At 41.4% G+C, this 12,243-nt stretch overlaps 1 protein-coding gene across 2 annotated transcripts in view; it reads right to left on the bottom strand.

Annotated features, from left to right (window-relative positions):
* Positions 1–6,203, bottom strand: part of SMR3A (submaxillary gland androgen regulated protein 3A) — a 31,981-nt gene extending 25,778 nt beyond the window's left edge. For both annotated transcript variants that reach the window (XM_029598110.1, XM_029598118.1), the window contains exons 1-2: positions 6,144–6,203; positions 3,604–3,677 (exon numbers count right to left, since the gene is read on the bottom strand). In XM_029598110.1, the coding sequence (XP_029453970.1) occupies positions 3,604–3,660 (57 nt within the window). In that variant the 5' untranslated portion in view covers positions 3,661–3,677; positions 6,144–6,203. The remainder of the gene's footprint in view (positions 1–3,603; positions 3,678–6,143) is intronic.
* Positions 6,204–12,243: the final 6,040 nt, after the last annotated feature.

Genomic DNA, 12,243 nt, shown 5'->3' with positions numbered 1-12,243 from the left:
AAGCATGACTCTGGTGCCTTGGCCTAGGCTGATACCCGAAGCCTGGGTCTTGCCTAGGCATAGGCAGTGACCCAACAAAGGGGCCATGGCCTACTCCTGAGTGCAATGCCAGGGTCTCAGCCTAGGCCTTGGCCTAATGCTGGGACTTAGGCTGACATTCAAACAAAGGCCCAGGCATCCTGTTGACCCCCCATACCAAATCCGATGCCATTACCTGACCTGGTCCCGATGCTGGGCCTTCGGCCTGGACCTAGACCCAATGCAGGTGCCTAGCCTGAGTCCTAACACCTGGGCCTCTGCCTAGGCCAGAGCCTTGGCCCAGGCCTGATGCCGCAGCCTGGCCCATAGGCTGGGTTCTGGGGCCTTGGCCTGAACCCAGGCCTGATTCTGTGACCGGCCTGGAGGTTTGGTACCAATGCCTGGGTCTCAGTCCAGGGTCTGGTCTAGGCCCAGAGCCCAGGCCTCAGTGTCTGGACCAGCCTTCTGGGCCACAGCATTGGGCCTGGGTCCGTTGTCTGGCCTAGGTTGAGACCCAGGCATGGGGACCTGGCCTCTGGGCCTGGGCCCATCGTCAGGCCTGTGTCAGGACTGAGGCCCAGGTATTGGGTCTAGTCCTCCAAGCCTGGACCTTGCATAGGGCCTAGGCTGAGTTTTCAGTGACTTACCGCAACCTAGGCCTACACAAGGCTGAGGCTTCAGCAGGGGTCTAGGCCTCATCTGTGGATCTCCCCTCAGACCAGGTAAAGTCTGGGCCAGGGAGGATTCTGACCCTGGCATTTTTCCTGGTGGGAGGGATGGGTTGGGTCATGGGAGACCCTGGGAGGTCCTGTTTTTGTTTGGTTTTGTTTCAATGTTTATTTCATTTTTTATAGCTAAAGAAACAAAATAAACATTACACAAAAGAAAATTTCTGGGGAAAATTCCCCCCTCCCCTTCATGAAGTTATTTGAAGCAAATGGTAGCATGGTGGGTACCCAATCCACTAAATTTAAAACAAATTATAAAAGCTTGTAATGATTATGATGCTAGTACCTCAGTTACAGTTGATTAACTTGAACTATTTTGAGATCTCAATTCAATTGCTGTAAAAATGAGGATAGTTGTCATGAGGATATATCCTATCTATGCATCCTGCACCTACTATTGAGATTCCAGTTTGGGTATGCTTTGGGTTCTTCCCTTTTACAATGTGCCAATAGCCCAACACAGTATAAGGCAGAATTGGCAACATCTACTATGCATACCACATGGTGGCATGTGGCCTTTTGAGCCAGCAAGCCACTCTCTCCAAAATGCTAGTACCATAAACAGCTTTAAAACTCATGGGCCAGCTATGCTAATACTGTTGTTCATAGCCAGGCCATGAGTTTGGAAACTACTCTTTGTACGAGCGTTCGAGGGAGAATGGCATGCATGCAGGGGCCAGATTTGAGGATGAGCATGACTCTTTCTCCTCCCTTAGGAAGACCCCTCCCCCCACCATGGCTCTTCCTCCTTTTTACTCAACATGGATGACTTTCTTGGGAAATGGGGGTTGGGAAAGGAGAGGAACTCCCACTTCCTCATGGCTGGTTCTTTGTGGAACCCCCTCCTTCCCATGTTACAGTAACAGTAATGTTGCCTTTTTTGGGGTGAGGGGGAGCATGGCCCCAAAAGATTGCTGAATCATGCTACATAGCATTGTTTCCTAACATGATCCTGCTGCCTCCCCTTGAAGGCCTGGGTTTCAGGATATCCACAGTGAATATGTATGAGATATATTTGCTGATGCCATCTCACAACGGGCTGGATTTACTAATACCACCGGGCCCTTTGAATCCCGGCAGTAACGGGGAGCGGGGAGGCGATCCTGTGCTAGCCGGCAGCGATCGCACCACCGCAGTGCGATCGCTGCTGGCGTCACGCCGAATAACTACACCATAAAAGGTGTAGTTACTTGGCACGAAACCGGCAGTGATAAAGGTGCTTACCTTTCGCTGTCGGCGCAGTCTTCGCGGCGTCAGCTCCGGTGCTGCCCCGACTCCTCCTCTTCCAGGGCTGACACCGCCCCGACTCCGCCCCCATCCTGGTATCGCACACAGTAAGGGACTTTTCGCGTGCGAAACGTCCCTTATCGCGTGTGATACGCTTAGTAAATGACCCCCAATGTTGGTAAATATATCTCATTCATATTCTTAATGGATATCCTGAAGACCAGACCTGGAGGGTGTTGCTTTAGGTTCTGGCTTGGAAACATTGTGGTAGAGGAATCTTCATAATTAATGCCCCAGCAGTAAATACTGCCTCCTCCATCACACTCTTACTGGTGGATGGACCATAAGCAAAGCTATCACTGTCAGCTGAACAAATATAAGTCATTGCATTGCTTTTTTATTTTAAGTATAAAGGGTTCCTGAAGGTGGTATTTCTCTTTTCTTAAAAAGGAATGAGGGAAGCTATGGGGAGCCATGCCTTTATTATTCTGTTTTAGTGTTTTTGTTAGCACATTTTAAAAATGAATAACTTTGTATTACACTATGGAATGAAAAGGCTTAGATGCTTTACACCCATAAAGTTCCATTTATTATTCCCTTTATGTGAAATTTAAAAAATGCATTCTTCAAATTTGTTGAGCCAATTATTTAACAAAATAAAAATGATATATTTTTTAAAAGCTTAACGAGAGTTCAACAGGGGCGGCAAGTACTGTAGTGACTATTATATTTCATAGGATGCTAAGGAAACAGTGGAGGGAAAGGAAGGCGAGCATGGCTTTGCCACTGAACTATAGCATAATGTATTAGATAGATTCATGTGTCATCCTCAGATTTAATTCATAGCAAACCAATAATATACCTGGTAGAGATGAGATCTTTTAAAGGCTAAACAATGTTTAATAATGCTAGCTTTTGTGATTTCTAGGATCCCTCACTTAATCGACACCATTTTAAAGGTTAGTTACTAGCATTTAAGCTAATTAGTGTTCTGTCTAGGTTTTCAGGGGATTTTTCCTTTACAGTTCTCATAAATATGTAATTTATTATAGGGAGCATAATTAAAAACTGGTGTTTTAATTCACAATATCAACAAAAGGAACAGGACATCAAACAAAATTGATATGTCTGTAGCCTACAATTTCTAAATTCTTTCTCTCATTTTCCACAGAAAACGGATCAAAGAATGTAAATATATACATACATTTTCATGAAAATGTCTACAGATTTTCTATAATTTCTTCTAGCCTTACATAATATTCTGCAAACCCCCTACCCCAGAGAGCATACCCATGCAACGGAGTAACCCTTGCCAACTCCAAGGACTGGTGAGAAGTCTCTGAGACTTGACATCAGTGAAGATCTCTATGGTCAGCTCTGGTCAGCAGAGTGGCAGCTGTTGGCTGCACTCCCTCCTTGGGCTGGACCATGGTGTGATCGAGCTCTGCTGGCCCCATTGGACAGGAGACTCAAACATGAGTATCCTATTCCAAAACCAACAGTTACAGCCTGAGCCATGGGGGTTGGCATTTCCTCTTGCTTTTTTAAAAATAAAAATAAAGTCTCATAAACTCCTGATAAATTTGTACAATATAAAATAGTAATTTTATGCATAATGCAGTATACTTACAGGCACTGGCACAGCAGCAGCAGCACATATGATGCAAACTAAAATAAGAGCCTTCATTTTTATAGAGGTGATATCTGTAGAAGAAAATATGCATGGAGCATTCATTCAGTGTCCTCTTAATGTCCCCTTATGTGTTGCTCAAAGGAAAGGAATGGAGAGATGGAAAGGGATTTTTGTAGCATTTTACAGGTCTCTCAATGTACAAACTAGGGATTCGGTATTCCGAGGCAGACCTTAGCAGTCAGACACAAGCCTTTAAAGGATAGCCACACCATAAAAACAATCCACATGACCCAGCAAAACAAACGAGTGAAGCATCAGGTCAATGACCACCCTCAAGAATAAACCTGAGCATGGCCCTATCCTGTCCTATGCCTATGGATGGTGTGAATACAAAGAGCCTCCCTCCCATTTTTACAGGTGAGCAATTCATTGTTTCATTTCACCTTTGGATTTTTTTTTCTGCTTCATTAAGATGTTTAAACATTTTTTTTAGATTATTCTCCCCTTGCACATTATTCATGGTAAATGCCTCTTTATAATCTACATTTTTCACCTCATGCTCATCGAAGTAAGATTGATTCCAAGTGGCCAAAAAGAGTTACCTGTGTTTTCTCTGAGAATTAATGAGATTTCTCTATAATTCTCTTTCCCCCATTTTTCCTAAACCTTAGACACCCTGGGCTGCTGTTTGTGCTTATTTTGCTGTAATCCCCTTTGGGATGATTATGTAAAGTGAGAGTAAATGTGAGTGAGTTTCTTTCTGATTGTTGTGCCATTTCGCTGGCTTGGTTTTGGAGCTGGAGTAGGAAGAGAAAGGTAATCGCGTGTTGCTGCTGTTTCCGCTGCCACTGCTGTCAGCCTTCTGCCCAGATGTCCCCCACTCCTCACATGCATCATTCCCACATATACTTATGTTCAGGATTTGGCCAAGCAAGAAAGACTGAGGTCGAACACCAGTGTACGATCGTGTTGGTTTGCGTGCACTATTTTACTGAAAATACATATGCATAGATTGCACATATTAGAGGGCACACACACATTTGTGTGTGTCATGCATAATTTTGAAGTAGAATATATTTTGCCCAAAGATTTAAGTTTCTGAAGCTACAGGTTGGGAAAAAAGCTCACAGGAAAATTTGTGTAAGCCAAAATGTCTGCACGAAGCAGTGTGGGACTTGGATCTAAAGGGAAACCTTTATGAATTGAATTGGATGAAAGTTTCATGATGCTTCCCCCACAAGTTTTAGCCTCCTTCTTCTACATCTCTTCCCCATTCTGTTTCTTCTTTATGTTTCTTCTGTCCATGTGCCTTTTCTTCCTATGTATCTTTCCCCCTAGTTGGCCTACATAGGTCTAAAAATTGTATTTAAAATTTTCAGATCCACTTTGGATTTATCAGATTCAATTCAGATTTCCCCAGATCCACTGGAAAATCCAGTAGATTTCCCTACATGGCAATGGGGAAAGTCCAACATTTCTATTGAACTTAAAATACTCTGAAATCTTCCTGATATGAATTGGACTCCAAAATGTCTGCATGCCTTTTGTTGATATCTATGGTCATTTTGCATCTCTAAGATGATTGGCGCTAACATTCTATAATGGTAGTGTATTGGTATTAATATGACTAGAGAAAGGGAAAACAGTCTACGCATAGATTACCATTGGTGAAACCATACCAAAAAAGAGGGTCATTTTCAAAGGCATTTTGGAAGGTGAAACAGTGTTCTACCTATGGAAATAGCCTGTTGCAAAATTGCCCAGCTCATTTGCAGCTAAACTTACATGTTCATATAGTCCGAGGATGGGGTTTAGAGAGGGGTTTGCTCTTAACTGCATACTTTTGCTAAAAACAATCTGTAACCAAATTAGCAGGTGCAATTGTGTATGGATAATCTTGGTGGAATAATTTTCTAAGGGAAAGTATACATCTACTCTCTCTCTTTCAAAACTGGTGTGAAGTATGCACTTAATTGCCTTCAGATTTATGCAGGCTATTTATTACCCCTCCCCGAATGCCATATATTTAGCATCACCAGATTTTCCACTGTGCTGCTCATGAAACCTGCACCATATCAGTTAAGAATGCTTTTCACACAATGGTTCAGCTAAGATTTCTTTAAAACCTTCGAGTCTTTAAATAAAAATACCAGAAGTTAGGGTGTGAAACCTAGATTCAAAATTCCAAACTGCTTTTGAGCTGGGCACAAACAAACATATTCAGAGCATTTTTTAAATTGGATTTCTCAGCTTTCTTTGCCCTCGTGATTATCTGTCTGAAAAAATAGAGAACAGAGTATTTTGAAATTTACTAGACTGTCAGAGATAGTAATTCTGTTCCTCATCTTCTTATCTGTCTGCCAAATTTCTGAAAAAAAACAATCTTTTTTTTTTTTTAGGTCAAGGGGTCTAATTAATGAAAATTATGATTTAAATGGAAATGCCATTACAACCATTGGTAATTAAACATTAAATGCATTTTTTGCTTAAAGGCAAAACATGAAGCATAAAGCACAGTAGAATTATAAAATAATTACCTTGTTCTTAAGCCTGAAAAAAGGCCGTCCAGGAAAAGAGATGTTGAATGGTTCTGTGTATCCCAGCTCTCTTTTACTGGTATTTAAACCCTGATCTTAATCCCTTGCTAATTCTGTGGTTTTATGAAATGCTGAATAAACAATTCTACTTTTTAAAAAAAACTAATAGGGTTGCCAAGGAGTTAAGCTTATTCCTATTCACAACATAGTCACTATCTACAGAAATTCCAATGATCTGACTAACCTGGACAATGACCAGTCTGACAACAAAAGACAATAGAAGATATTAAAGAAGATCAAACTTGTTGAATTTGTAAGTGGATTAGAAGTGGGAATGAAGAATGAAACCAGCGAGGTACACATCATTCTGTAAATCTCACTTGTTCATCTATGAAGTTTAATTCTGTTACATAAAATTTATTCTGGACTGTATGAAAATAAGAACATAAGATATGCTCTACTGAGTCCATCAAGTGATGGACAGTGCAAATCCAAGTCACGAGTACCTGGCAAGTATCCAAACATTAAATAGATCCCCTGCTATTAGTGCTGGCAACAAGCAGAAGGTATTCCCTATTAATTAATAGCAGTTTATGGACTTCTCCTCCAGGAGCTTATCCAATCCTTTTTTAAACGCAGCTATACTAGCTGCCTTAACCACATCCTCTGGCAACGAATTCCAGATCTTAACTGTGCGTTCAGTGATAACGGACTTTCTCCAAGTCTTTTCATGATTTTGTAGACCTGTATCATATCCCCGCCTTAACCGTCTCTTTTCCAAGCTGATCAGACCTAATTAACATCTTTAGGCTTTCCTCATAAGGGAGCTGTTCCATGACCTTTATGATTTTGGTCGCCCTTCTCTGTACTTTTTCCAGTGCAACTATATCTTTTTTGAGATGCGGAGACCAGAATTGTACACAGTAGTCAGTATTCTGTTTGCTTTTTTGATTGTCACCGCACACTGAGCTGATGATTTCAATGCAATATCAACTATGATGCCCGGATCTTTTTCCTGGGTTGTAACTCCTCAAATGGAACCTAACATTGTGTAGCTACAGCTACACAATGTTAGGTTCCATTTGAGGAATGTGTAGGTTGTGTAGGTTCCATTTGTACACAATGTACAAATTCCATTGTGTAGGTTCCATTTGTACACAGTGTACAAATGGAACCTACACAATGTTAGGTTCCATTTGAGGAGTTACAACCCAGGAAAACCATTGTGCTTATAGAAACCTATACAATGTTAGGTTTCTATAAGCACAATGTCAGAGTGCTTATAGAAACCCTCAGAACACCTTAAGAGAATGAGTCTAGCAGTCTTGGCCTTGTCCACCTTATCGCAGGGCATTTTTGGTGTAGGGTGTCTCCTCTGGGCATGAATAAAGCATAGGCTCAGAGGAGAGGAAGAAAGGTCCTGGGGGAGAGAAGGAGAAGGCAGTTTCTTAAACATAATTGACCTACTGAAGTTCTTTTGCTGTTATACTGTGGGGTAAGCTGTCTTATATTCTGTTTTGTGTGTAAAGAATACATTTGTGCAAGAGGAAAACTGGAGTCCAGACTATGTTTCTGTCCTCCAGCCAGCCATAGACCACTCATGCTCTGTGACACATGGGTTATTTTTCCTTATATGCATCACCTTGCACTTGTCCACATTATATTTCATCTGCCATATGGTTGTCCAATCTTCCAGTTTTGCATTGGCTAACTGAGATAATGGTTATATCAAATAAAACGTGTAAATAGGTATATTTTCAGTCAGCACACATTCTGATTTGGATACTACTACCATAGACAGTAATATTTATTTATTTGCATATTTTTTTTGTATCCTGCAATTTCCAAAACAAGTTAATTGGAGCAGCTACAACTTCCCAATCATTAAAATACTCTAAGAATTCCATTCATGCAGATTAGCAAATTTCTGAAGCAAAGTGAAAACAAAATAGTAAGGAAATATTTGAAAAATGAAGTAAGCAAATAAGTTAAAAGAAAATTATGTGTCCCTTATTTTCAAAGTGGCTATGGTTTTGCAAAATGCATTTTAAAACATTTCAGAAATCTAAACAATCCTCTTTTGGATAATGCATTTAAAGTAATATATGACAGAACATTATGGGGTCACTATTCAAAAAATGTTATGTAGATAAATAGGTTCATAAATTTGAATGTCAGTGAAATGCAGGAGACTAAATTTTACGATGAAAATTTACTTGACTGTAGGTCTCTCAAACACAGGCACCTAAATTTAGACCTGCAAGTCATTTGCTTAGATTTAGGTACCTAAAGGTCGATATTCAAAATTCATTTAGACGGACAACTCACATGTTACATTTACATTTATTAAAAATGTATTAGTCACCTAACACAGTAAAGGCCTAGGTGTCATACAAAAAACATTCATAAAATTCAATTCTATAAATAAAGGTAGCTTACTAATAGTGAGGAAGCAAAACTTGACCCCATTCAGTAATAAGCTTTTTTAGGGCCTCATTTTCTAACGCTAACGCAAACGTGTGCTAGCATCATCGGGGCAGAGTGATCCTGGAAGAGGAGGAGTCGGGGCATCACCGGGGCCGACCCTGTGAAGAAGGCGCAGACAGCGAAAAGGTAAGGAGCCTTTTCGCTGCCTATTTCGTGCCCAATAACTACACCTTTTATGGTGTAGTTATTGGGCGCGACGCCGGCAGTGAAGTATTTTCTAAAGTATCGCAGGTCTGCGATACTTTAGAAAATGAGGCTCTTAAACAGGAAGGTTTTTAACACACTTCTGAATGTTTTCAAGCAAAAGCAGAGTCTTAATTCCATGGGAAAAGAATTCCATAGAACTGGCCCTGCAATAGAGAATCTTGTAAGACATAAGCAAACACTTTTTAAAGATAGAATGTCCAGAAAGCCTCGTTGTGAAGATCTTAGCTGACGACGTGAAGGCTGATACAATTTCAAGTTATCCCTCTAAATGGCAAATTCAGTATATTCAGCCACTTATCCAGCTAATTTATAGCCAGAGAAGTCATTATCATGTGCTATTCGTGAATAGCCCCCTATTAGAAATAATATAAGCCATGCACCACACCTTGTAATTAGTATTCTATGTTAGGTGTCTGCTACTGAGAATCAGTGCTGAGCACCTAACATTTTTCCTCTACTTTAAGTCCTTCCCGCCCCTAGCCACCCTCTTTCTTTAGCCCCTAAATTTAGGAGCCTGGTTACAATAGGCACCTACATTTAGGAACTCATCCGTTGTCAATTTTCAAATCAGCCAATTTAGGCTTTGAAAATTGAAAACCACTAGATTAAACCATTGTTTGTATTATGAGATCTGGTAAGAGCATGGAACTGAAACAGAAAAGGCAACAGACCTCATGTTTGGCAATATGAAGACCTCTTTTGGTTAAGCAATGCAACTGCTATCATCAGATTTTGTCCCTTCTGGGGCACAATTCTTCCCTGCTGAATCCAATCATTTATTTCCTAAGACTTTGGGTACTTTCTTCTCTGTACTACAAGCATGATATGGCCCATGTGCACAAGGCACTTTTGAAGTGCCGGTTTTTGGGATCAAGCATGCACTAAAGCGGGAAGCTTATCTAACAAGCCATTCTAGTGGCAAAATAATAGACTAGCAGGTGAATAAAGAAAGATGACAAAATTTATATTTCTTGATCATCGAATATGATGACACATAAGAACTATAATGCCCATCTAGCTTATTACCTGCTACATTGTTTTACTTCCTATTAAGCTCTGTGTTTCTCTTCATTTCTTTATGTCTAAGGATCCTGTGTGCTTATCCTGTTTTTTCAAATTCTATATTGCTATACATCTTCCACCATCTCTGTAATGAAATGCTTTTTAATGTTACTTCTAAGTCTACCCCCATTAAGCCTCATATTATGACCTCTTATTCTAAAACTTTCCTTCCACTGAAAGCATTTGCATCATCTTCATTATGTAAATATCTGGGAGACCAGCAGAAGTATTACTTTGGGAACAGATGACTACTAAGTCTATAATGGCACTCTGATAGAAGTATTACATACCCAATACAATTTTTACATTACTATACATGCCTATCTGTAAACCGTTGTGATGGTATATAACTTAACGACGGTATAAAAAAGATTGTAAATAAATAAATAAATAAATATACATTTCTAAATTATAGGACCAATTCATCACAAGATGATGAATTGCAAGGCCCCGTCCACTCCTTGCGTTTTAATAATGTGTACTTTTGTGGCCAGTAGCACAAAAAAATGGTATTTATTTATTTATTTATTTATATAATTATTTAATAGTAATTATTACCCACCCTCCTAAACAGATTGGGGCTGGAAACACTAGAACATACATAATTTATAAAAATAGAAACTCTAGCATCCATACAGACGTTATCTCTAGCAAAAATCTGGAGATCTTACAGATGTAAACAAACATCTACAGCTCTTCAGTTATAGTTTTTGAATTCTGGAAAAAATAACACATGAAATCTGCCAAATTATGAGTTATTTTGTCCAACTCATGCAAACATACCTACAGGACTCAGCACCTGTTAAAGAAAACTATCCCACCAGACTATGCTTCTGTAAGCCATAACATTAGGCCAGTACACATTGGTTTTGGCAGACTGCATACCAGAGGAATCTAAACAGCAGTGCCTAGAGGGAAGGGAGGCAGAAATGGCACCTAAGGAAGACCTAGCTCAGGGGTAAGAGGAACAACAAGTGCAGGAGGGGCAGAAGGAGCCACATATAGTATTACCACACAGGAAGCCATGCAGGGCCCATCGGAAGTGGATCTTTCATCCATGCACCACCTTACAGAGTTTTCCAAGGAGGAGGTGATTATGAGATATTACTTAAGCTCAAAGGCCATTGTAGCTTTAAATGAAGAACTCAAAGCAGACATAGATTCCATCACAGAGGTCCTATTCTATACCAGACTTTCTGAAAATATTGAGCACCTTCCATTTAATGGCTTTTGGCCTCTTCCAAACTACAGTCAATGTTGTAGAGGTTATGTCACAAGTCAAGTCTTCCAGATGCTTGCACCAGGTGTTGCATGCCATATACAGCAATGTCTGTGCGAACATCAGATTTCCCAATTCAGAGGCAGAGGAATTGCAGGTGCTGAGAGGGATTTCTGTGCCATGGCCCAGTTTCTCCATGTCCTGGGACCAATGACTGCACCCATGTACCCCTCATCCCATCCTATTAGAAGGAGGAATCCTACCACTAGTAGGGATGTGAATCGTTTTTTGACGATTTAAAATATCGTCCGATATATTTTAAATCGTCAAAAAATCGTTAGGGCCACGATACAATACCAATTCCCCCGATTTATCGTTAAAAAATCGTAAATCGGGGGAAGGGGAGGGCAGGAAAACCGGCACACTAAAACCCCCTAAAACCCACCCCGACCCTTTAAATTAAATCCCCCACCCCCCCCAACCCCCCCCCCCCCCAACCCTTTAATTACCTGGGGATCCGGCGGTGGTCCAGAACGGCGGCGGTCCGGAACGGCCCCCTCAATAGAATCGTGTTGTCTTCAACCGGCGCCATTTTTCAAAAATGGCCGCCGCAAAATGGCAGCGGCCATAGACAAAAATGATTCGACGGAGGAGGTCGTTCCGGACCCCCGCTGGACTTTTGGCAAGTCTTGTGGGGGTCAGGAGGCCCCCCCAAGCTGGCCAAAAGTTTCCTGGGAGTCCAGCGGGGTTCCGGGAGCGATTTCTTGCCGCAAATCATTTTGTACGGAAAATGGCGCCGGCAGGAGATCGACTGCAGGAGGTCGTTCAGCGGGGGTTTCGGACCGCCGCTGAACGACCTCCTGCACTTGATCTCCTGCCGGCGCCATTTTCCGTACGAAAACGATTCGCGGCAAGAAATCGCTCCCGGAACCCCGCTGGACTCCCAGGAAACTTTTGGCCAGCTTGGGGGGGCCTCCTGACCCCCACAAGACTTGCCAAAAGTCCAGTGGGGGTCTGGAACGACCTCCTCCGTCGAATCGTTTTTGTCTATGGCCGCCGCCATTTTGTGGCGGCCATTTTGAAAAATGGCGCCGGCTGAAGACAACACGATTCTATTGAGGGGCC

The sequence above is a fragment of the Rhinatrema bivittatum genome, chromosome 1, assembly GCF_901001135.1.
Source record: "Rhinatrema bivittatum chromosome 1, aRhiBiv1.1, whole genome shotgun sequence".
Classification (NCBI taxonomy): domain Eukaryota; kingdom Metazoa; phylum Chordata; class Amphibia; order Gymnophiona; family Rhinatrematidae; genus Rhinatrema; species Rhinatrema bivittatum.
The sequence above is the reverse complement of the archived record's forward strand: the minus strand, read 5'-3'. Positions and strand labels throughout refer to the sequence as shown.